The sequence below is a fragment of the Montipora capricornis genome, chromosome 9 (genome assembly GCF_036669925.1).
Source record: "Montipora capricornis isolate CH-2021 chromosome 9, ASM3666992v2, whole genome shotgun sequence".
NCBI classification, from domain to species: domain Eukaryota; kingdom Metazoa; phylum Cnidaria; class Anthozoa; order Scleractinia; family Acroporidae; genus Montipora; species Montipora capricornis.
Genome location: NC_090891.1, coordinates 28794201 through 28819794, shown reverse-complemented (window position 1 = coordinate 28819794; position 25594 = coordinate 28794201). Strand labels below are relative to the sequence as shown.

Sequence of the window (25594 nt, the reverse complement as noted above, 5' to 3'; positions counted from 1 at the left end):
GAGATAGATAATTTTCCAACTTTTCCCACTACTTTATTGATATCATTCATTCAACAGAAAATAAGGCCATTAAGGAAAGTACAATGTGTGTAAATCGAATTATAAATCTTCTAATGTGGCTTCTAATTTCACGGCAATTTGCCATGATGATTTTACAAGGGTTTGTATGAAATCTTGAAAATTTGTTTATGGTCGTTGTAGCCTGAATCTGTTCTTTACATTTCATGAAAATAATCTCAGTATAAATGTCTTTTAAAACGACTCGCTGTGGAATCCACCTCTTTGTAGCCGCATTACAGCGGTTTCAAGTTGGCCAAAATCCCATGTTTGCCCATCAGCCAAGATGATATCATTAACAGTGGCTTTTAAAGGTCAATCACTACAATCAATAACAGATGACTTTGTATTTATCTTGTTTCAAGACTCTTTTTCAAGTTATAGTTGTTTATGAAAGAACAGCTTTTTACCAAGGGCACTACATCATAAATAAGCACCCATTTGAGATAGTTTTAGATGATAAATTTTCTTATCACCATTTTACAAATTTGTAATTCCATTGTACATTTCCTTTAATAAGATGGTCAAATAAAGGTATTATTATCATTATTGGCTGCTACTCAGCCCCTATACCTATGTACACTGCCAGTCTTTAGTTAAAGGACAAAATGAGTAAGTCGACATAAAAAATAAAGAAAACGGAATCAACTAGTGATTCTACGGAACTCACCTTTGCTTTGAGGACATGATGTCCACATCGTCGAATCAGCAGGGGTTGTTATGCCCATGTTTTTGCACTAAAATACGACATTTCAAGCTGAAAAATCGTACGGTGTACAAGTGTAACTGGGGACATAATAGTTAGGTCTTACACCAAGTACTACCCTGCCTGATGGCGGCAGCATCCAAGAAGCCAAAGTTGGACGCCATAGAAGATAGTGATTTTGAAGGCGTTTTAGGGAAAAATGAACAGATGCGATGCATGGATACGCTCATTTACATTGTGCCAAAAAAAATCTCGAAAGCTAGACTCCAAGTTTTGAAGGATCTCTCTCGAAAGAAGGGATTTGCCCTTACAGAGCGATTCAGGTACTTTGATCTTGAGACTAACAACCTAGTAAAAACTTACCGTGCAAACGGATCGAAGGCTTTTCTATTTTTAAGCTTATTTAGCCGCGAGCAGAGTATTTAAGTTTGTTTTCGTGATCAGGTACGTCCAACTGAACAATAACCCGAAGAGATAATGCCAGTGACTTTGTACAAAAAGGGTACACTGTAAAGATGTGGATTTTAAATTTATTGCAGGGATTCTGTGACTCACATAGTGACAGCTTATGAGTCCACTGTCAAGGTCCTTGCCTTTTTAGAGAGGTACAAAGTGAGTTTCAATACTTATGTAAACAACAAATCCACGAAGAGAGATTTTTTACATGAGTTATCTTTAATTTCCCTTGCATTTTTGTTTATGGCCTAATATTCCAAAGCAGCTGCGGGGTTGATGGGGTTTATTTGTTGTTTTTTGATTTTACCAGACAACTTACAGAAGATGTAGAGATAGTATCATTGGATTGTAAGTAATTACTCAGTTGTGATGGGTATCAACTTCTTCCTAATGGTATCACCTCTTTAGTTATCAAGGGTGAACATTTTATAGAGTAAAGGCTATGCTATGCGTCTGTCCTCTAATAGATCATTGGTGGGAACCAATTAAAATGCATGCATTTTAATAAAAATAAAAATAATAATCAGTTTATTCATTCTTTAGTGGCTAACACTAAATTCCAAGAGGGTCAGTACATATAATGCATAATGTTTACAACTTATATAAAATAAAATGAAACAACACATCTCTGAACCTTACTGGAAACTTTAAGTTATAAATGAGCCCAAACGGTTGGTATTGGCGTGATGTGGCACCGGTGCGCAGATTGTAACCATGGGAGACACTTCTGTGCTGCGGCAGCAAATGCCCAAGGGTACCTGTGTTCCTAGCCACATTGGTAAATCTCTTGCAATTGCACGCTTCCTCGCGGTGCTCCGAGAGAGTTGCAAAGCTGCAGCACACAAGAGCCTCTTCATAAGAATGGTCTCGAAAAATGATCCTCATCGCTATCTTCTGTACGCTTTCTACCTGGTCGCCTTGGTTGGTATTCAGAATTGTTTGACCAGACTGGTGAGGCATACACCAGTACTGAGTGAATAACACTGCAATACACAAGTACTAGATCATTTAGCCTACCATATAAATAATCCATGAAAATCTGGCTTTGTCAAATGATTTAATAAGGCTAACTTTGCCACCACAAGAAAGATTTGTGAGTTGATGTTTCAAGCAATAGCTCTTCTTTAGAGTGAATTCATGTGAAACATCATCTCACAGGTCTTTCTTTTGATGGTTAATCATAGCGGAACTCCGCACGCGTGCCTTCAGCGTGCAGAGCTCTGCTATAAATGTGGTAACCCATCTGTACGAGAAAATTTGTACGTCCACCCCTCCGTGAATGCCATTGCAGCCAGTATCACATGATCATATCGTGGACTCAAGTTTAGAGCTCATCAAGGTAAGCTTTTTTTTTTAAAGTTGACCGTTGACCAGGTACTGAGTCACTTGGCTCAAGCCAGGTTAACTTATTGTAAGAATAAATAACCTGCGAGCTCTGCTTTTAGGCTTGGTTAAATAGAGGATATTACATGGCCCCCTGGGGATACGAATTTTATCTTCGAGTGCTGAAAGTGAGCAAAGCAAACAAGTGAGAGATACTTTCAGCGCGAGAAGATAGAACTCGTACATTTGTATGTATCCCCAAGCGGCCATGTAATGTTCTGTTTATTATATAGATAGTGATTTAAAACAACTTGTTTTACTCATTTTCGAAATGATGAAAAAGTGGTCACCAACCGCTAAAACATGCATGTTGTGTGACATGAAACAAGATATGAAAGTTTTGAAAAACAAATCATGATAATGTAAAATTTTGCAGTAAAAATGTTAATGTAGTAGAGAAGAATTATATTAAAGTACAAAAGTATCGTACAATGAAGAGGAAGCTCGCATTTCATTGGCTAATCGTGGTCATTACCATGGCAACACCCATATTCTACATGTGATAGATAAAAATGATTTGTTTGCGTTTCATTGGTGGTGAAGATATGATTTTTTAGTAAAAGGAAAAATCCTGGTATTTAATCAGTATTAAATTAATATAATAAATCTATATATTATCTAGAGTTGGCTTTGCACAGTCAGCCCATTGCATTAACTACAGTAAGTACCATTACTTTTCATTCAGGGTTAACTGACTGCACCACAGCGGGGAAATTAGTGGCAGTTACTGATCAAGTCAGAATTAGGTCCTCAGATACTTCAGTAGAGGAAAGTTCAAGGTAATTATAGGAAATTCAGCTTCTTTCACAAAATGATACTTTATCTTGAATGAAAGAAATGTTATATTAAACCATAGCAGAGCATTCATAAAATTCTTTTGAGTTATTTTTAGAGAAATAGTGTTATGACTAGGACAGTTCTATTTGTTTAGGATGCGACAATCATTCATTCCCAAGTTGAAACCCGCCAGTAATCCATCAACTTTGCCCATGCAAGTTTTCTCTATTTTTGCCAACAAATGACAAGTTCTACTCTGTTGAGAGAATTGGACAAGCTGGTTGTTCTGCCTTATCCTGGCGAGTAAAAGTTTGACATTGATCAATGTAAAGGAACAGAACTAAATAATAAATTTAAGCTTTCTGAAGGTACATTCAACATTGTACATTATAGAAAAACAATGAAGTTATGTTTGTTGTTACAGTAACTGTTATATGTAACTGGCACTGCTTAAATATGGGTTGAAATTTATTGCTATGAATAATGAAGTATTAATCCATATTCCTATCAAATGTTGCTTTTATGTTTTTAATAGGCTAAGCACACAACTTTGGTTCTTGTAATTTCTTTTTAGAAATGACAATGAAAACCAAGACATGAAAAAAGAAACAATAGCTTTGGACTATCAGGTAACATGTTCATCTGAGGTCATGTCATGTTTGTACAATACAATACAATTCATGTACTTAATTGACCATTCCCCATAGGGGCTTTTCAGGGCCAATGAAACACAGTTAACAAAACGACGAAACAGAACAACAACAACAACAATTGTTAAGAATCCCAACTGGCTGGAGGCAAGCCAGTTTGGCTATTTACAAGTCCAGCTGGGAAGTTGAACCAGGGACTACCAGGAACAAATTCAATGAATGGTCAGAGCAGGTCTTGAACCCAGGATATCCGGATCTCAAATGTTTTGAGTGAAAACATTTTTGTTTTTTTTTTGTTTTTGAGTGAAAAGAACGATGGTTTCAGTGCTTTCAATGATTGTGAAAATTCACTCAAAAACTATGTCCCCTTTAACCCATTCATTCTTTAAAATGATACTTATAGATTTCACTCTGTCTAATACCACCTAATTTTACTCATCAATTGTGAACGCTTTAGGTGTGAATGGGTTGACTACAGTGAGTCTGCATTGGCAGCAGGCATTGGTACAATGTTATTGATAATACACTTCAGTATTGATCTGCAATCTTGTGTTGTGTGATTGTAATATACCGTATTTACCTGTGCATAAGTCGATCCTATGTATAAGTCGACCCCTCATTTTTGATGGCAAAAAAGGTAATTTCTTAATTTCTTTGTTAAATATTCATGGGATACTAATCTTGTATTCTTCGATTCCTGGAACTGTGGATACACAAAAAAATCAGGGCCTCAACCACTTAATAGTTTTGTGGTTCAGCAGTTGTTGTATATGCGGGCATTTTGTCCTTGAGTTTTGAAAAAGTTCTCAGAAAATCGAACTTGTAAATTTATTCATTCATTTTGAAGTCTTTTGTCCACTGCATTCGTTATGCCCAAGACAACATTATTATGTTAATTTTGAATAAATTGCTTAGCTGGAACTTGGCTCTAAATATTTGACCCGTGTATAAGTCGAGGGCGATTTTTGGAGCTTCTTTTGAGGCCATAAAAGGTCGACTTATACACAGGTAAATTGACCCCTGGGAGTGAGACTAAGCAGATTTTACTCTGTCTAACTCCAGACAATTTAATTTCGTCGACTTGGAGTGTCCTGGGGTGTTTGAGGAGTCAATGGGTTAAAAAGAGAAGAACTCTTCTTTGCTACATTAATTTCAAGTGTCAATAAATAATCCTGTGAGATATTATGTAGGTGTGCACTCTGTTGTGGGTTAGAAAAAATATCGCTACTTAAAATGTGCCATTAGCAAAACTATTAAAAACCCTTTTAAGAACAAAATTCTTCTTGCCTCACTGTGACATGGGGGTGCTCGTCGTACCTTTTAGGGATTAAAAAAGTGGTTTTGGTTCCTCTTAGGGTGTTCAGCTTCAAAAGGTCCACAGCGGGAGCTTTAGCAGTACCTTTTAGGGTATTGAGCCGTAAAATTGTGAGAGGAGACATTTGATAATTAACTAATTTTTAATTTTTCTGATTAAAACCCATATTTGGTACCTCTTAGGGGTGAAAAAAATTTCATGTCACGCCCACAAGACAGGATCTTGGTAGCCCTTAGGTTTTCTTTCCAAAATTTTCGATGAGCACCCCTGTCCTTTTTATATGGGTGTTTTCCCCCCCCCCCCCCCCCTTTCTGGGATTATATGACAATGCTTTGTCAAGTAAGGGCTACTTTAATTTTGGTTATTAACAATCATCTTGTTCTTTCCTTTATAGGACACCAAATATGTTTGCCAGAGGGCTACTCCATTGAACCACCCCAATACTAAATTTACAGTGAGTAAAAGCCATAAAAACATAGATTATACTAATTTTTATACATGATTTAGCAGCCATATATATAGACCTTTTGTCTTATAGGGGGTGTCCCCTGACTTTGTGCTCAGTTATCCTCAGTCTACTGTGAGTAAGAGGTATTGGCCAATATCTTTGCTGGGTGTGGATCAAGTAGCTGATAACCGTCAGCTACCAAGAGAATCAGTTGATATTTGAGGACACAATCCTTGAAAACATATATTAAATGGAATACCCTTGTGGCTGACAAGTAGGGGATTGTAAGATTATTCTCTTGTTTCTGGTTAAGTATAAAAGCGAGTAAAGAAACCAGTTTAGAGTTCTAAAAAACAAAATTAATGCATACCTTGCAGGGTTGTCAAAAGTAGCTGTCTGCTGCAAAAAATCAGCACCTACTTCCTACTGTCTTGTCTATTGAACTACTGTTTCTTCAGTGTTGATAATCAGATATTTCATTTTCTGTAGTTTTCTCCTCCCACTTTTGAAACACATGCAGCCATCAACTGGAAAACCTTAGAACTGCAACCCTAGACCGGTGTTTAAAAATAAAGCACATAATGGGATTTTCAGCCCTGGCTGTGGAAAATGAGTTTTACAATTTTAGAATTGAACTCTTCCCTTGTTCTTTAAGTATAATATGCTTGATTGTATCCAAATGCAAGCATGAGTTTTTTGGCAGTCAAAACTGGCTTGAGAATCTAGTTAGGGTTAAAAACATGTTTATGGTCTAGCTAGGTATTTAAGATGACATAAAACTGGTGTGTAACTCTAGTGAGTCTAAAGTCTTATTCATGTTGTGCATTCTTAAGGATGCACTCGAGATTCTTGAGCGCCATGCAGTGTATGTGGATAGTGGACAGAGAGATTCCAGAGCACTGGCTTTCAGGAGAGCAGCTTGCGCTCTCAAGTCTTATCCAAAGTAAGTTGTCTTTCGAGAATGGTGGGTCAAAGGCAAGAATCTAGAGGGAAAAATATTAAAATTATTGTTAAAACTACAGGTACATGTCAGTGTGGAAAGTTTTTTGTGAGGGGTAAAGGGGTCTAGAGAGGCAGATGCTGTCTAGCAAGATTTATCCCTAGTTAGTCCAAAATCCCATTTTCTGCAAATTTCATTTCAATCTTTACCAGACATGACCATAATTTTGTTGATTTAGGTGGATATCTGCCTAGATCTGTGTTTGGTAATGAGAGCAGTATACGTGCTGAGCCCTGCAAGATCAGTCTTGTGGTATCTCGTTTCATTTTTACAGCAGCCTGTGCCTTCGAGTCAAATATCCTTAAACATGACTGGATTGTTTGCAGCAAATGAGTTGGCGTAGAAGCAGAGTTCATTTCCCAAAACAACCGTTTACTCCTCTGACATTGACAATCAAAGTGAACAAAAATTACCATAAACATTTAAGTTTGATTTTTCCAATGGAAAGGCTTCTATTGTGCTATGCTTAAAGTTGTTGCTTTTTTAAATCCAAGAACTGGCGTTTAAAAAACAGCTAATTACAATAAATAATTTATTATTGTAGCTGTACGAATGTCTTTAATGCTCCTCACTATTCTCAAAACAGAGTTTACCAGTAATAATTTTTGTCCCAATACTTTTAGGCAAATCAGTAGAATTGAAGAAGCAGCTAGACTAAGCAGTGTTGGAAATCACAGCAAGAAAGTTATACAGGCAAGTCAGTGACTTCTAAATAGCTTTTATCTAACGAAGTTAAATGACTGCCTGTACCTGTTATTAGGGTAAGGTCTTGAAAGGTACAATGTGATTGGTTTGCTGCCCAAACCAAAACGAAAAGCCCCTGCCATTCCTTAGCACAGCAATTTTCACAGAATACCTACTTTATTCTCTTGATGTTATCCAGCAACTGACCCACGCAGCCTCCCTTTTCCTTTGTGCATTCATTGTCCAGGTCTCTTCCCCATGCACCAAGACTGAACAAACACAGAAAACAATCATTCACTTCCTGATGCTTGATCACTGATCTTAGAGGTTGCTACATGTATCCAAAAATATTTGAACCCTGTTGAGCTCAAAGATCCAAATTGGATACTTAGCACCATCAAATCCACTGCTGAGTTATCTATGAAATAGGGATTTCTCCAGTGGAAAGAAGTAGGTATATATGCACATGCTTCCAAAATGGTTAATATAGTATTGTCCTATTTGCAAATAGGATATTTTGGAAAATGGCTCATCCAGTGAAATTCAAGACATCATTTCTAGTGACTTCTTCAAGGCCATGGAGGTGTGTAATTTACGTAATTAATGTATCTTAAGTATACTGTTTAAATATAATTAACAATGTAAACATTCTGTACTGGTTGTGTATATTTAACCTGTTTTTATAAACTAAGGCAAGACATAGGAACTGTTTTGTTTAGTTGATGAGTATAGTTAGAAGGGTACTCATGGGTAATTGATATTTTATTGACTGTATTTCTCAAGAATAATTATTTAAGTGACCAATTTGAAAGCTCATAGGCTACTTTGGTCACTGCATGTACACTATTAATTAATATTATTATTGTCTACCATGTAGCTTATTTCTGAGTGTACTTTTTTTTCTGTAATGATTGTATAGTGCCTTATGTTTAGTTTTCTGTAAACGGTGTGCAATAAAAAACTTGAACTTAAGTTGTTCCATCTCTGGAGATACAAGTTAAATTAAGGCTTGGTGGCTAATAGCTGTCAATTCAGAACTAACAGTCTAGATCAAACTGTAATGTTGTACACATATTGGACCTGTTTGTTTTCAGTTCTTCTCATCTATTTATGGCTGCGGATCTGCAACCGGTCGAAGATGGTATGACAAAGGGTACCGTAACCTGTCTGATATCACCAAGGCAATAGCAGCTGGAATGAAGATCACAGAACAACTGGCAATGGGCAAGTTACCAATAATTCATGTTGAGGATAATCTTCCAGATAAAATGTCATTGGTGTTATACAGTACTCCAGTTCACCAGTTTCAACCAAAGTGCATGTAGTGTAATATTCAGTTAAATTGTTGGACAGTTGTCACTGAGGCTGATCACTTGCTTACATCACTTCTGGTAAAAACTCGAAAGAAATGATAATTTAATTGTCTATCATTTACATGTATTACACTGAAGCAGGAAATAACCAGAATGACACAACCTTGTAGCTGTAATTAAAGGAAGAAAGGAAGGAAACAACAGAAAAACAAGATATATACATAGCATAATAGTTTATTATATGATATCTAATGTTGACTCCAGGTATTGGCAAACTCCTAATAATCAATACTTGGATGTGAAACTCCAACTTTTACTGTGAAAAAATGTTCCAAAAGGAAAAGACAATGTCTTATTTTATAACTACATGTACCAACAAAGTCACTAAGAAACATAAAGCTGCTCAGGTGTAAATTACTCATAATCATTGTTATTAACTTGGGATGCCTGAATTTAGTCTAGGTACTTGAACCACGCATGATTCCATAACTTAAAAGGCAAAGAGGTGTCCTCCTTTACTGGAAAACATTAAAAATAAATTAAATGTCCTTTTACAGGTTTAAAGTACTATGATGATTTAATCCAAAGTGTTCCTCGGGAAGAAGCCATGGGCATCAAGAATGTTGTTGTTAAAGAGGTCAGGTGAATTTTGTTTTCTTGAAATACCAACTTAAAGAGCTTGGTCAATCTTAAAAACATCAGAATATTCTTCGACCCACCCTCCCCTCTCCCCAACCCAATTCGTTTTGTGAACTGCACACTTAACAATGGTTTTGAACTTTAACAATAATTATTATTATATACCATACTCATCAATTTTCAATTTTTTTCCCTGTCCAACTTTTAATAGCCCTTTCCTCTACAACTGTCAAACAAACATTTTCATTTGGTGTAGAATCAGCTATCAAAGGGTAATTAGTAATTTATCTATACGGGAAAGGACCATGTACTCAACTTAGAGACATGGTGGCCTCAGTACTCTGGACTCGCGATCTCAGGGTCTCTGGTTCGAGGCCTAGAGCTGTCGCAGGCACGTAGCGTGAGCGAAAACTGAGCGAAAAATACTGCGTTCTTTATTTCTTGTCGAAGTAGTTGTGTGAATACAAGCAAAGAACAAAGCGTCTTGCCCTTATTTTGAGCAAACTTGGTGCAAACAAAACATTGTTTTGGTTGTGCTAGCGTGACTGGAATTGTCAAGAACGTTCTCGGAACGTCGCTCCTTTGTCACGAACGTTCTTGGAACGTCGCTCCTTTGCAACCTCGCCTTTTTGTTGCACGCTGGCCAAACAACACTGCATTGTTAGTGCAAAAAAAAGGTACAAAGCAAAACTAAGTTAGAACATGGTATAGCTTTTGTTTTAGTTTTTAGAATTTAATCAAAGTGGTGCTTTCATTAGGAAATCTTGGTTGCATACAAGTCAAAAGTTAAGAATAGAAACAATTGCTAAAAACTTCAAAATTTTCTGGTCACTTCAAGTACGCACGTGCACATATGCGTATAGGACGCTACGCGCCTGGTCGTCGTGTTGTTTCCTTGGACAAGACACTTTACTCCACAATGTCTCTTTCCACCCAGGTGTATAAATGGGTACCAGAAACACTTACTTCTGGGGGGTAGCCCTGTGATGGACTAGCATCCCATCCAGGGGGAAGTAATAATAGACCTCTTTCATAATGGCAGCCAAATAAAGTATCCTTTTGTTTTAATGCTAATAAGCCTAACTAGCCTCGCTGTGACGAGCAAATTTCAAAAGAATTTTTGTTTCAAAATGAGGGCAGTAGGTCTAATTAACATAAAGACAAAAGAATGTATAAGTGGTCTATACTCTCAGTTGCTTCAAATTGCTACGGAATCTGGGATATTAGCTCCGGCCACGTGGGCCACTTGGCCTGAGAACGAGTTTACCTTTTCCTTTTTTTACTCAAGGAATTAGAGAAAAAAACTCTGACTGGGCAGGGGTGGGAGAGGGATTCAGGGATGATGTAGTGCCGACAGCATTCGCTTTCCACCAATGTGGCACGGGTTTGATTCCTAGATCGTAGCCTTGGCATCACATGTTGACCAGTTCTCTCAACTCTGCTCTGAGAGGTTTTTCTCTGGGTTTCTTCCATCTCCTCAAAAACCAACCAACGTGTACGATTTGGTACAAGTTTCTTTTGATTTCTGTATGGTACTGACGTCCCCAAATTAGTGCGCCAGCGCTAAGTAAAGTTCATTATTAAAAACTGAACTACGGATATCAGATTTCCAACATTTTTATTGGCTCACCGAACACAGGCTATCAGTTTATGTACCTGCTGTACCTGATATGGTCAAGGAACATGTCAGCAAATAAAGTGAGCTGAAAACATTTGGCAGTTCAGAGAAAACATGGCCGACAAAAGCCTTTTTGGACTGGAATTTACCAAGACAAAAATCAATGCTTTAGTGGAATAGGCTTGCTGGATTTAAAATGATTATAACCAACTTGGTGTGTTATCTATTGCTTCATATCCAGCTTGCCATCGTACAATAACATTATAGTTAATTATTATAATTTATTATTTATTATTATCATTATCGACAAGGGTGGCATATTTTCATACGTGTGCTAACACTGATGCACTTTCTTGGATTTCTAGCACTTAAATATCAGACATTCCAGCCATCCCAGTTAAGACTACGCTGTCCCACTGTCCCATTTTCATTCTAATAGGCCATTTTACAGTTCTTTGCTCAGCAACCTAGCCTATGAATGGCTGCGAGGCTGCTGGTGACCTTGCATTGATACAGCCCCCACTGCTTTTATCATGTAAATTGTGTTGTTGTAATTCTAATTAGTCCGTATTAACATTACAAAAGCACGAAGGTTTGTATCAAAACAGGGTCACCGGCAGCCTCACTTCCATTCGTAGGCCAGGTAACTTAGCTACAACTGTAAAATGGTCTATTACCCTGTTTTCCGTGATATTTTGATACCTGTTATTTTTTTAATATGGCTAACGTGATAAATATGAATGAATTTTGTCTGCTTCAGTGCCTTTTAATGGGAGTTATTAAATTATCTGAAGCAATAATATTGCCAATTTCGTCTTTGCTCAATTTTCAAATTATGTAGTTTTCGTGGCATGGGTATATTTTTCGGTAATTTTCCATTCTCTCACAAATATTTATACAAGTTTTGCAAGGGCTACATGAAGTAGAGCGGCATGACAAATTAAAGCAGACATGATATTCACGGGCTCTTAAATGCTGAATTATTGGCAGGATTTGTCCCAGTTTTTGAGGTTTAGGGGTTGGAATATCTGCAATGTACCTTTGATAGCGAATTCTTTCGCTTCATCCTGTGCTTCCTGGCCAACTTTACGCTTTCAATGTACTTTTACATTAATGTTTTTCATTTATCAGCTGAATAGTATTCAACCCAAGTGCAAAGTTGAACTTGTTGGAGGTTATCGCAGGTACAATACCATTCAATGTGATCAATATCTTCTATTCGTAACATTAATTTGAAAATTTGTACTAAATTACTTGTAAACACTAGCTCTAACTATCCAGCAACTACTTGCTTTGCAACAGGTGAAAGAACAACTGAGTTCTAGACAGGATTTGAGCCTACAACCTCCACAGCAGGTACAAAACACTGGTCACAAATACAGAAAGTATCCTAAATACAGAAAGTATCCTAAATATCCATTGAAGCTAACATTAGCCCTAATTAGGCCCAAACAAGAGTTTTTAGGCCTAATGTTAGCAGTTGTAAACAGTTAGGGTTGTTTCTGTATTGGTAAAACAATGACCTGCAACCTTGACCTGTGACCTGTGTTTTGTACCTAGCCCTTCCTCCAAAAAACCTGTTGGATGCTCCTAGAACTACTTGGGAGCTAGGTTGTTTATCTAGAAGGTCCTGAATACACAATGTGTCCTGTTGGCCTGCAAGCTCTACAAAATCATGTGCCTACAAATTTTAAATGCAACTACCTTTGTAGATGTTTAAGGTACACGTGCTGTGCCCATGGGAAGAGAGAGAGTAGTTTGTTTCCTGTATGTGTCTTTGCGTGATAATCAACACATGCCTTACAGAAGATTCAGTGGAAAATAACTTCTATCACCAACTGTTTGACGACAGGTTGACTCAGGCTCTTGCAGAATTTTGGTTTCCTGTAGAACTTCTTGACCCGACCTCCCAAATACTCGCTTTAAGGTCTTGGTAAAGGTAAATTTGGGTGTCTTGCTCAATTTTTTTGATTTGCAAATCTTGAATCGGTGGGCTGTGAAGTATATTTTTCCGAAAAAAAATTCTGAAAATTTAAATTTTAACCGCTAAATTGCTTTTCTTTGTTTCCCGCCATAATCTGCACAAAAAAAAAAAAACGATTGACATGTCATGTCATGTCAATCACACATGAAAGGATTGGATGTCAATAGATAGCCTTCACTTGCGATCGATCTGCTGGTGCCCAAAGGCTGATTGGCTCATTATAATTGGCTTTTCAAGTAGGGGGCAGAGTTATTCAGCAGACTGTGAACTGCACGTGAAATCTTCAAGCTCGATTTTCTAGGGGTTTATTTTGATGCCAAAATTACAACTTCTCGAACCGGACCTGTCCCAACAGGTTTTAAGATATCGCTTCCAAAATTCTGATAGATGATTGTACTACATACCCCAAATACGGTGTGAGGAATTTTTCGTTTGTCTTCGGAGACTGATTTTATGGCACGTTTTCTTCCTGAATTAATTATGAGAGGAGAGTTTTGACTTTGGTGCATGATATTTCCTTCAATTCTTAACATAATAATAAAAAATTCCTGACACAGTATTGGAGTGCAAGATGCAATGCAGTGAAGGGGCAGGAGCTTCTGCAGCAGACTCGGTTGTGCTGAGTTTGGGGCCTCAAAACTAGAAGCCAATATTAAATACCAAAAAACTAAAACTTTATTCAAATAATTCAATTCAATTATGATATATGGTTTGAACCTATACAAAAATTAGCGGCGCAACAATTTCATTTTTCTGCAGACACCTCATTTTCCTTTACTGAGACCTTATTAAAATGAGTGTTCAAGACATGCTGTTCTTGTAAAATTTGGTCTTTGTAGGATTTACACGGCGTTCTAATTCACTTCACCTTATTCCCAAGTATTTTCTCAAGTCCACATAGCATGTCTATTTTCCTTTTTGTCGTGAAAAACTATAATAGAAGGTTGTCCCTAGGGATTTCCTTATTTTTGAAGCTTTTTCATAAACCTTGCAGCATTACAAGCTTAGAGAAAGTCAGAATATTTAATTATTGTAAACCGCCATGATACTTTGTGATAATTATTTATTATGTGCGATATATAAATCCTAAACTATAAACAATGCTGCTTATTTTTGAAGCATTACATATAGTAAATGTGACAAGGAAGCCCAATGAAGCTTGAAGCTTACAGTAATATATGTTTCCCAAGACTAACTTATTAAGTCTGCAATAAAAAACAATACATGTATGTTACATGTAAATTTGTCAGTATTATCTTATAGATTTCTTTTGTGGAAATTTCAGAGGCAAAGAATCGGGGCATGATGTGGACATTCTAATAACGCATGAGGATGATTGCATAGTGGAAGGATTGTTGGTTAAGCTGGTTGAAAGGCTTGACAAGCTGGTGAGTGGTTGTCCCAACAGGTGCTGATATCTGTGCTTTTAAGTCCCCTTGTTCTGTCTTGTGTGAGTTGCCAGAACAGACTTTTTGTGTGCAACCTACTGTAACTGGAGTTTTGTATGTATAACCATTATTTTAATCTGTTTACGTCATTTAAATGGTATCTGGGAATGAGAAGGATTGAAATGCTTAGATGTAACATACAGATAGGATTACATAGTACAAAATTTGGGCGTCCAGCTAATAGACCAATTTCGATATATTAAAATTCAGTCCTAAACAAAAGGCATCAACTCGAGGCTCTGGGGAATAAACATAATGATTTGTATGAGTTTATGATGTCTTTTGTTTAGGACTGAATTTTAATATACGAAATTGGTCTGTTGTGTGCATTTCTGCACATAGAGTGCAATAAGCCAATTCAGAGGGCCATTGTAATTGCTGCATAATTTCCGAGCTACTTACTCAGCATTACAGGTCACTTTCAGGCTCTTTTTTTGTTAAGAAAGATTTTTCCCTGCTGTGAAAAGTAGAACTATTTACCACCACAAAACTTTGGAAGTCAGAACTTAGAAGTGGCCACTGCTATTATTTTCCTACATGTGCTTAGTGATATTCAGCATCATTTTTGTCTTGTTGATCCACTTAGAGCAGTGGTTTTGTTTTTTTGCTTTCTTTTGTCTTTTCCTTTAGGGTTGTATCTTACACAAAGATTTGATGGTTGGCCATAATTCTCACTTCATTGGCAGCCAAAAGTATGTTAATTTTTAACAAACAAGATTATCTCAAATGCTTTCCACCATATACTTTTTCCAGTGGTCAGTATTTTTTACCCAGTACCCCTAGCTTACTGCAGTATTTTGTATTTAAGTGGCACACTATTCAGACTATGTGGTGCCGTGGACATGTAGTCTTTGCTTCCATTAGATGTTCACAATTAATTTTTTAAAGAAAATCAGATTTGTTGACATTGGTTTAACGAAGTGCATAGAATTATTTTCAACTGAGTATCGTCAACAAACAGCGTAATGAACCAATTTAAATTCGGAGCAATTCATTGTAACTTGCTCAAAGTGTGGGAAAAATTGCATGACTGTGTGCAAGTTGCGATTGGTTTTGGTTTTCCTTCTCATTGGTTGATAAGCTGGCTTGAGATTATTAAACCAATCACTAAGCACATTAAATTATTACACAATATGGCAATTATTGCAATTGCATAATTACTTTCAGCAGTCATTCGAAAACTGCTCTAAGGGTACATGTAACAAACTGTATGCTTCTGGCTACTTTCACATGCATCCACTTCCTACAGGATATAAAATGAACTCACTCCTGACAAGCTCCATACGGCTAGTGAAGTGGTGTGCAGCACAATATATAGTCATTGATTCAAACCCTGTTCAAGCTTGACAGACAGTAATTGCACAACTGTTTTCTTTTAAGTTATTGTAAGTAAGTAACTGTAAGTTTAAGTATGTAAGTAGTTGATTAAAAATTAAAAAAAAAAAAGCTTGCAATTCTTCAGGCTTCTTTTGGCATTGCATGTCTGTTTCATTTAACAGTGATTCTATCTATCAATCACCTCAACTCTGTAGTTCAAATAGAAGATACTTCACACACATTCTCCATCGTAAAAGGACTTTGTCACTTCCCTTTTTCAACATAGCGACCTTGAAGATTCCAGCTTGATAATAATATAACTAGCCTCTTGTGGTTGGATGGGTGAATATTATTTAAGAAACAACAGCTACTTTCAAATTCAAGGGGAATTAATGTCTCCCTTTTTATCACGTCTTTAATTTAAACTCATTGCTGGACACACGTCCATACAATGAGGGCAGACATGGTAAGCCTACCACAGTCCACCACCTGCGACCTGTCACACTGATGCAGACTTACATTTTGTACCAATCCATCCCTGCCAATGGGAGAAGTGGGCGGGAACAAAATTGACAAGCTGAAAAAGCGAGTGCACTAGATTAAATATCTGCAACACATCTGCAATGTTGAGCATGTGAGCCCCTGCACCATGCAAAGTGTGCCAACCATAGCCTTAGTAAGTAACACTGCTGCAGTGACTCGATTTAACATTTTATCAAATGTTTGTCTTTTCCTTCTTAAAGACAAACTTCAGGTCACATGGATCATCTTGATCATTGCTTTTGCATGTTTCAATTAATAAAAACCACAAATGCACCAACAATGTCAAATGCGTCAGCAATGACTTCAGCAGAAAGGACAAGTTTCTCAGAGGAAAGAGGTGGCTTAGTGAGGAGGGTGGATCTTATTGTGACTCCATACAAACAATTCCCATTTGCTTTGCTTGGATGGACCGGCTCAAAGGTACTTAACTACTAATGCATGCACAGGACCAAATATTGCAATAAGCGGAAAACGCAGGAGGGGATTGGATATTACTCCATACAAGTAGGTAGATATTTCTGGAGTGACCTTCCTCTTTTTATCTGACACTCACCCTCAAAAACTTTTTGAGAAAAGGCTGCACAAAGTTTACCTAAAGCAATATTAATTTTCTTGTCTTGCAACAGACCTTATTCATATTCTCAGTATTGGACTGGAACTGGCTTGCAGTGGAGGCTAATGCAGGGGAATAATATAGCCCACTTTGGAATATACCATAGTACTCTTTGTCCCCCCCCCCCCCCCCCCCTTCCCCAAATTTTGTATAAGCATTGTTTTTATTTTCTCTTGGGGACCATTGCTTATGCAAAATTTGGGGGACACTGAAAGAGCATTATGGTATTTTCTGAAGTGGGCTATTACTTTAAAAAGTATGTGCATTTCAAAAGATTCCCCACATTAGCTTCCTTTGCAAACTAGTTCCAGTCCAATACTGAGAATCCAAATATGGTCTGTTGTCTTTGTAGTGTATGTTCTTTTGGATACAGCGAGCAATAATATTAATTTTATACTTAGGGCACTAACTAGCTTACTATATTATGCACATCTCCAATCAATTTTCTATTTTCTATATGTTCTAGCAATTATTGTACTACTGTTTGGAGAAAACTAAATAAAGAAGTAAATACAATCTTAAGTTAAAATACATATCCCATGCTACAAAGAAATGAAACTGAAGTAATAACGTATGTAAAAATAATCCATATTAAGAAGTTAACTTGGGACGCTTTCCATTTGACCAAACTGGCTGGTCAGACTGGGCATTTGGAAGGACTATCCCTACAATTTCTTCAAATTAACACTCTTTGAGCTCCTCCATAAGAATGTGAGGGATTATCATCTACGTGTTCCCTCAAATTGTTGCATTTTCTATGAAATCAGACGGGTCTGGCTGGCCAGTTCTGACAAAAGGAAAGAGCTTCTGTGTAAGAGATGGTCAAGTGTTGGTTTCTCAGGCATTATCTGCAGTAACTGCTTTTGCATAACCACCTATTGGAGACAACACTGTGGATGTCCTTAAATCTGTTTGTTAACACAAACGACAATCTACATCCTACATGTATGAACATTCCACCTTTGAGGAGAGTCTAAGACAGACATCCACAGACTCCTAACTGCAATCATGTTTTGACAGAAAATGGATTATCATCAGTTATTCACAGGGGTATAAACTGCTAGACAGAAAGTTCAAATGTTGGGAAATAAATGATGCCATTCAACTGGATGTACAAATCAAAATCAACTCAATCAAGCATTTCCATTAATTACATGTAACCCAATGACACATGGGAGTGAGACATTTTACTGTCTAACACCAGATGATTTTACTTGTCAACTGAGGCATCCTACGGCATTTGAGGTGAAAATTGGGTTAAGCCCCCCATTAAGTTAAAGCAGAAGACAATCAGTCTCTTGTGCTTTTTTAACAGCAGTTTAATCGCTCCATAAGGGACTATGCCTGGAAGACTTTTCAAATAAAATTATCAAGCCATGGAATGTGGGATCACAACTTCATGGTAAGTAGTCAATGATTTTATTATATGACAAACATTGCTATAAATAGGCTTTTTGCTATAAATAGGCCTTAGTTTTTAACAAAAAGGAATGCAAATTAAATAATTCTTGTCTCTCTTCTTACACAATTTGAAACTACAGTAGCTTACACTTGTATTACAAATGAAAAAAAAAAAACACCTTCTAAGGAGGGGCATTTGTTACACTGGCATTGAACTTACAGGGATAAGTCCCCTCATTGTTTCAAACGTGGAAAATCTCATTTTATCCTTTTCTTTCTAGCCTCCACATCAAATAGAAGCAAGATCTGAACAAGAAATATTTGCTGCTCTGAGACTTCAATACAGGGAACCAGAGGAACGAAATGCATGATCCCAATTAATTTATTTACTGTCAAGCCACTATTGTGAAACACACAACATGATGATTAAATTACGTTCTTAATAGCCCTTTCCCATGAAAAAAGCTTGATATAAAAAAGATCCTACAGTAAATGCTGAAAAAAAGGAAACAGCTGTTCTTTGAACACAACTGTGCTGGTGTAGGTCTGTCTTTCGCTCAATGTGGAAGTTACTGTTCATTTACTGTTCATTTTCTCTTCTTGTCGCGGATTGCATCTTCTACCTATGGTTACAAGAGCACAGCAATATTTATTTCAGTTGGGCTTCAAAAATTGTTCTTCAATGTCACTAAGGGAGATATGCACTGTCCAACATGAAGGCCAGTGGAATAAGGGGACTTTCATGAACAAGGACCAGAGACTGTAATGATTTCTTGTAACCCATTTGTAGTGTCGTAGTGTGAGTTATGGTTGTCAAGGGTTATTAGGTGTGTAGCATGGTCCTAAGGAGTATTGTATTGTTGTTAAAGTACAAAAGCTAGGGCAATTTTATTCAAGTAGGGTGTGCGAGATGTAATAAAATGTTTTAAAGTTCGCTTGCGGATTTTATATCGGGGTTCTACACCATTGACTCCTGATGGGTGAGACTTGAAAGATTTTGCTTCGTCTAATGCCAGACGATTAATTTTTTTTACTCCTCAACTGGTGGCGTTCTAGGGCAGCTGCGGAGTCCATGGGTTAATCAATTAAACACTATGTCCCCTGCATTAAACTATTGATTTCTGGGAGTGAGACTTCACAGATTTTACTCGTTAACTGGGATGGTCAATGGGTTAAAGTGAAGAGATCTTCCTTGTCTTGTCTAAGTTTACTCCACAACACAGACTGAATCCAAATACCAATAATATCAAAGAAGACACATGTATGACGTCAACACAATTTACAGAACATGCAGCCCTACATGTATGTTCCTAGAACTCAACTAAGCAGAGCTTAGGGATTAGGACATTTCACAAAGTAGCATGGAACAATCTTACCAGATTTGGAAACTAAAGCTCATTCGGTTTTACTTTCTGGATTACCAGTGTTTGCTCTGCCCTATCATTAGTTTGCTATTATTTTGTCATAAGTTCCAGTTTGTTAATATACCACTCTTTTCAACTTAGCCTCCCAGCAGACTCTTTATTTTGGGGATTACAAGTGATCTTTTTTCACCATAATTATGTCTCTGAACTTCCTTTCACTTGTAATAAATACCAGTAATAATAAATTATGAAAAATTATATCATTGGATAATATGCTCTACAAATATCAGTAACTGCATGCATCAGTCTTCTTGTATTTACAAAATAACGTAGGGAAGATTTATCCATAATTTCTGAGCGTTTTAAATAAAACAATAATTATTATTCCACTCGCACTTGTTGGATATGAGATGATTTTAACCAATGAGGCACAAGGCACATAGTGCCTCATTGGCTATCTATCATCTCATATCCAACACTCGCTCGTGGAATACTTAATAAAATTAATATTACTGAGCCAACTGCCAACCAGTTGATTGAGCATCCCACTATTGTGCGAGAGGTAGCGTGATTAAAAGAAACTCGGGCCAGACTGTAGCCAGACCAACACTAAGGGTCTTTAAATAACTGCCCTTGTCATGACATCTATAAATGGTTAGCCTTTCTAGTCTTCCTGAATAATGTTCATAACCCGTTGTGACGCAAAAGAACCCACGCACTATTTACAAAGAGTAGGGCATGGAGTTCCCAGTGTTGTGGTCTGTCCGATGTGGTATAACTACACTAGTTGCACTCCTACATGTGCATGTAGTTTCTTCTGATTTACAATGTAGGAGTATCCAATTACAGCATTAACCCATGGACCCCTGCGAGGGGCGCAACCTATGACATCAGCCCAAAAGCATAGCATTCTTAACTTTTTCTGAGTGTCACAATAAAGATTTTCAAATGTTTACCTGTTTTGATTCCAGTAACACAATTCCATTCTTCATAAATTCTTCCTTTGTCTTTGCTATTCCTTCAGGGGTCACCCCTCTGCACGCATCTGTAATAACATGGGTCCTAAATCCTTGGCTGACCGCATCCATTGCTGTGTGTTTGACACACACATCGAAGGCCAGGCCACAAATATACAAATCAGTCACACCTTTCTTCAAAAGGTCAACAAAGAGTGATGACTGTGAGCAGTCGCCATTGTCCCAAAATGCAGAATAGCAATCCACAGTTGGGTTGGTGCCTTTTCTGATAGTAATATCATTTTGTGAAGGAGGCTACAAAAGACAAAGAAATTTGGCCAAAATCAGTTACATGTAGTAATCCAGAACTTCCTAGTGCCAGGCAAACTTGACCATGCAAGGGCTGTATGAATTTTTGAAGGAAAGAGAGGTGACATGGCCCTTTGACAAGGGTGCTGGATTTGTAAATGCGCTCTGCTTTTGACGGGGGTTCAAGGGTCTGTGAACAAGCTTGATCACTATTGCACTTCAATCTAAACAAACATATTTGTTAACGTAGCATCCCTTTCGGCCACCTGTTCCAAAATCACACAACAATGAAAATAATGATTATGGCTACTCACTGTGAGATCTTTATGAAGTTGAGATCCCCAGCTGTTCATCTCACAGTGTCGTGGCCACAACTTTTGATCAATGATAGGGGATTTGTCATAAACCACAACATCAAACAATTTTGCTTTCTCGGCTGTAACTGGACTTGAGGAATGCAGTGGGTACAATGAGACGTTGTCTACAAAGGAGCAGTGATTGGGAGGATGCCAGTCCAAAGAGTATGCAACAATATTGAACAGTTTTTTGGAGAACAGATCTTCTATTACTGGTACAACTTCTTCGCCATCTTCTCCTGCAGGACAGCTTTTTAATGCCAGTGAACCAGTGATGAAGTCATTCTGAACATCTACGACAATAAATGCTGAAACAGGAACCAGGGCCTAGAAACAGATGTACATGTATTAAATTTAACCCTTCTCATTACGTTTATTACTATTATTCTTTGCTGTAAGCTGTATTGTCTCTCTTATAAAGCAGTTTCACCGAACGTTAGTGCAGCTGTTACAGTTTAAAAAATTTGATTTCAGGTCAAAATGATTTTAACCAAGGTTGATTTGTAATTTTTCTGTCTCTATTTATCTGAGACTGTTATCTGAGGCTGGGTTACATGTGCATTAAGGAAATCATACACTCATCACTCAAAGAGCAAAATTATTCCAAGAACCATAGTAGTCACTTCTCATGATCATTGATAGGATAAACTTCAGAAATTTTTATAGCTTTTACACTCACTGGTCGTAACCAATATTCCCATAGGGCTGCCAAGGAGCTCTCATCAATTCTTTTCTGTGGAAAAAAGTGCAATAACATTCAGATAAAAGGGACAATAGGAAATAGTTGATTATTAGACCACACCTATTGAAATTGATCTTTCTGGATCAAAAGGTTGAGAAAATTCAATAATTCTATGGTGCTCAGCATTGAAAGACAGCCCAAATCAGAATTAAAGCGCTCTATGAGCCAAGTCATGAATGTGGAACAGTGTACAGGGTAGCAATGGCTAAGAATTGGGTGTTACGAAAACTAAGACCTAAGACCCCTTGTAAACAGTGGAAATTACGGGAAAGAAACCTGGGACAATTTACCACTAGTCAGAAATTTGGGTGCTGGATGTTGTCTCCATACATGGTTTACTTTAATAAACAATGCCACGACATGCTTTGAGTTTTGTGTGACAAGAAAAATCAGTGACATTCATCTATGCTTACTTATTGGCATGGAAATGAAAGATACATGTATGTGTAGCTATAGGATCTGTTAAATAACGAGAAACTTCGTCTGTTAACCTTTTGGTTGTGATACACAAATTATTTTGTCCGTACACGTTATTCTACTTCCAGTATCAAAACCGTAAGTCACGGATGGATGGTAAATAGGAAAGGCCACAAGTGATATTCTGTTAGTTTCCAGGGTTTTTTTTTTCCGGCCTTAAAGTGCGATCTATAATCTTTCCGCAGCTGATGTCAATACTCCCTCCAATGTTTTCACTTCAAATTCTCCACATCTCAGTTATTTTCAAATTCAGTTCACTTTGACACCCAGAGAAAAAATCTCTACAAGACAAGTAACGGGTCTGTTCCAAAAATATGCCCTCAATTTTGCTCATCAATCGGCGCTTCAAAAGCCAGAGTCCCTGTTGATGTACAATGTATGTTGGATCAACTGGCTTGATCTGATTGGCGCAAGTACAATTTGAGTAAGAGCTTTAAAAGCGACAATGTTTTTGTGTAGTGTATGTAGCAAAGGGCTCAACAACAGTATTAAACTCACAGTAGAACACAAAGAAATTCTGTTTTGGCAAAGCACCACGTGTGATGATCATACAAATCGCTTAATGGAGCCATAGTTTTTGAGTGCATCTAGCTGTTGTTAACCCTTTCAGCCCCGTGGGGTTCCCCATTGACGAGTAAAATCGTCTGGCGTTAGACAGAGTAAAATCTATAAGTGGCACTATTGGGAGTTAAAGGGTTAAATCACGAGGTTACCCTGGGAGTTTACACCAAAAATTCCTGAAAGTCCTTCATTTTTCCCCAGCACACAGCGAAAAGTTGTTCATTGTGCAAGTGCACATTCACAACTTAAAATTAAGTGATAAGTTAAAGTACATGTAGACTAAAAAATGTTGAAAACTGACCATTTCACAGGCACTGAACCTGCAATAACATTAATCAGAGAGAATTTCTATAAACTTACATGATTGACCTTGTTTCTGACAGATGCATTCGCCAGTAAACCAGCCAGTCAAATCTGGATTATCAAGTTATCCGATTGATCATGCTGCTTCCTACACTGTGATAATCTTTCGCTTAGGAAATTACTTCTTGATAAATAACCTCTTTACTACAAAGCATGAAAGTGAGAATGGTCGTTGCACTTATCATGACCATTTAACCCTCTAATTCCCACTAGCCACAAATAGATTTTACTCTGTCTAACGCCAGACAATTTTACTTGCCAATCTGGGCCCCATCGGGGCTTAAAGGGATAGGCATTGGCATTGTTTCTTATGGACACTTGAAAAATGTGTCTTATAAGAGACAATAAAATTGCTTCAACTGTCCACGCAAATGCGAGGATCACTCCTCACTTTCATCCATTACCCACACTTCAAATATACATTTATTTCATGATCATTTCATTTATTTTCACCCACTTTTCAAATTACATTTATTTCATTCATCGAATCATTCATGGGAACACACTAACCCAACACATTGACCTACTTTCATCACCCAGTTGGTAGAACGTTTTCACCTGACATCACAGCAGCCATGTTGGTGTAAAGAACAATAGAGAAAAACGTCTTTTGGGAATTTGACTCTATTATAATGCAAAACATGAGTCATAATTTTCTATTATTATACATCAGACTGTCATCAGCTCGATTTTGATTAGCTGCAAGCATGCAGCTAATTCTTGCTTGCTCTGTTTCTCTTACGTCATACCTACAGACAATATATTTTATATATGTAAAATTGACGTCATACTTACAGACAACAGTTTTCTGCATGCAGAAGTGATGTCACCTAATACACTAACCATGCAGTTTGATCAGGTTTGTCATGGTGGAGCTCAGCTCACGAATATGCATAATAAAACAATCAATGGATTCGGTTTTCGCATGGCCTCAGTTTGTGTTATCCGCCTCAACCTTCCGCTTCGGCAGACGACACAAACTTTGGCCTTGATAATTATTATCGCTATCATGCTCAACCTCAACATGGCCGTGTCATCACGTGATTGAAAACCATCTATAAGAGAGCATTGCTCAAAATTGTCCAGTAAGTACAGTGCGGCCCGACAATCACTTCTCACTTTCGTCTGTAACCCACACTTCAAATATACATTTATTTAGTAAAAAATAGCACTCACCAAGCAGGTAGAGAATTCCTTCTTTATTTCTCGTTTTTGATCCTCCGTCAAGGGTGCCATACCTTTTTTCCCGGTTATTAATGCGGTCAGCCAGTTGTTGAATTCATCATCAGGAACTTCAAAATACTTTGAGTATTTCCCTACCACAGATTGACACATAAATCTATTAAACAATCAGAAAACATGCACAAGCGTAACGGCAAGCTATAAAGCTTCCATCTTGCGAGCGACGATTAGGCTGGGCGCGTTTCTCCCAGAGGAGATTTTGGCTTGAATTTACGTTGTGCTTCGTACCTAAACATGACTTCTTGAAAGAACTTGACACGTTCTGCCTGACTGACTGCAGTATCTGCTCTCCGTTCTTTCCACCTTTTCTGTATGCGTCAAAGAAATGGCTGACAGTATCAAGTGCCATCTTGAGTTGAATGAGCTCGTCACGCAAAATAATATATTGGGAAAAGATTGCGTGACAAGCTAAGTAACTTCGTTCCGAGGACCTTTTCCCTTTGCTTTGGGGAAAGATCCTGGGAACGACGCCAAAACTAACTTGAGGCCCTTAAAAATAAAGACAAAGAATATACATCTCTTCATACACCAAAACTTAAACGAAATAAAAATAATTACATGATTCTCTTCGACCATGAAATAAAAATAGAAATTGACCAGATTAAATCCTAATTGAAATTTAAGAAGCCTAGCCCCGAGAGGCCTGAACTCTTATTAAAATGATGCAATATCTGCAGGATTTAAAAGATTCGGTACCTCAAACTTTAATTTTAATAAAGCACACAACGAACCCTTATTCTGGATTCCGAGTTCCTGATTTTTTATTAACCCTACCCGGAAAATACTTTTGTTTTTCTCACGTTTGTCACTGCCGTTTCCGTTTTGTTTCGTCAGATGTCTGCATCATCATCCAAACATCTGTTTTTGACCTC

The 25594-nt window shown here is 37.5% G+C and overlaps 2 protein-coding genes across 2 annotated transcripts; one reads left to right on the top strand and one right to left on the bottom strand.

Moving 5' to 3' along the window:
• The first annotated feature begins 882 nt into the window (after window positions 1-882).
• LOC138015924 (DNA nucleotidylexotransferase-like) lies at window positions 883-19285 on the top strand. The gene is made up of 17 exons (XM_068863055.1): window positions 883-1086; window positions 1303-1368; window positions 1530-1567; window positions 3288-3381; window positions 3954-4008; window positions 5739-5798; window positions 6626-6735; window positions 7416-7485; window positions 7988-8059; window positions 8571-8700; window positions 9347-9426; window positions 12178-12230; window positions 14316-14418; window positions 15109-15170; window positions 16539-16758; window positions 18267-18353; window positions 18634-19285. Exons 1-17 carry the CDS (start codon window positions 890-892, stop codon window positions 18721-18723), a joined length of 1587 nt encoding a protein of 528 aa, XP_068719156.1. The 5' UTR covers window positions 883-889; the 3' UTR covers window positions 18724-19285.
• LOC138015925 (nicotinamidase-like) lies at window positions 18250-25094 on the bottom strand. The gene is made up of 6 exons (XM_068863056.1): window positions 24951-25094; window positions 24657-24796; window positions 22017-22070; window positions 21296-21664; window positions 20673-20987; window positions 18250-18975 (listed from the first exon to the last, which is right to left on the bottom strand). The coding sequence occupies exons 1-6, from the start codon at window positions 25069-25071 to the stop codon at window positions 18940-18942; spliced, it is 1035 nt and encodes a 344-aa protein (XP_068719157.1). The 5' UTR covers window positions 25072-25094; the 3' UTR covers window positions 18250-18939.
• Window positions 25095-25594: the final 500 nt, after the last annotated feature.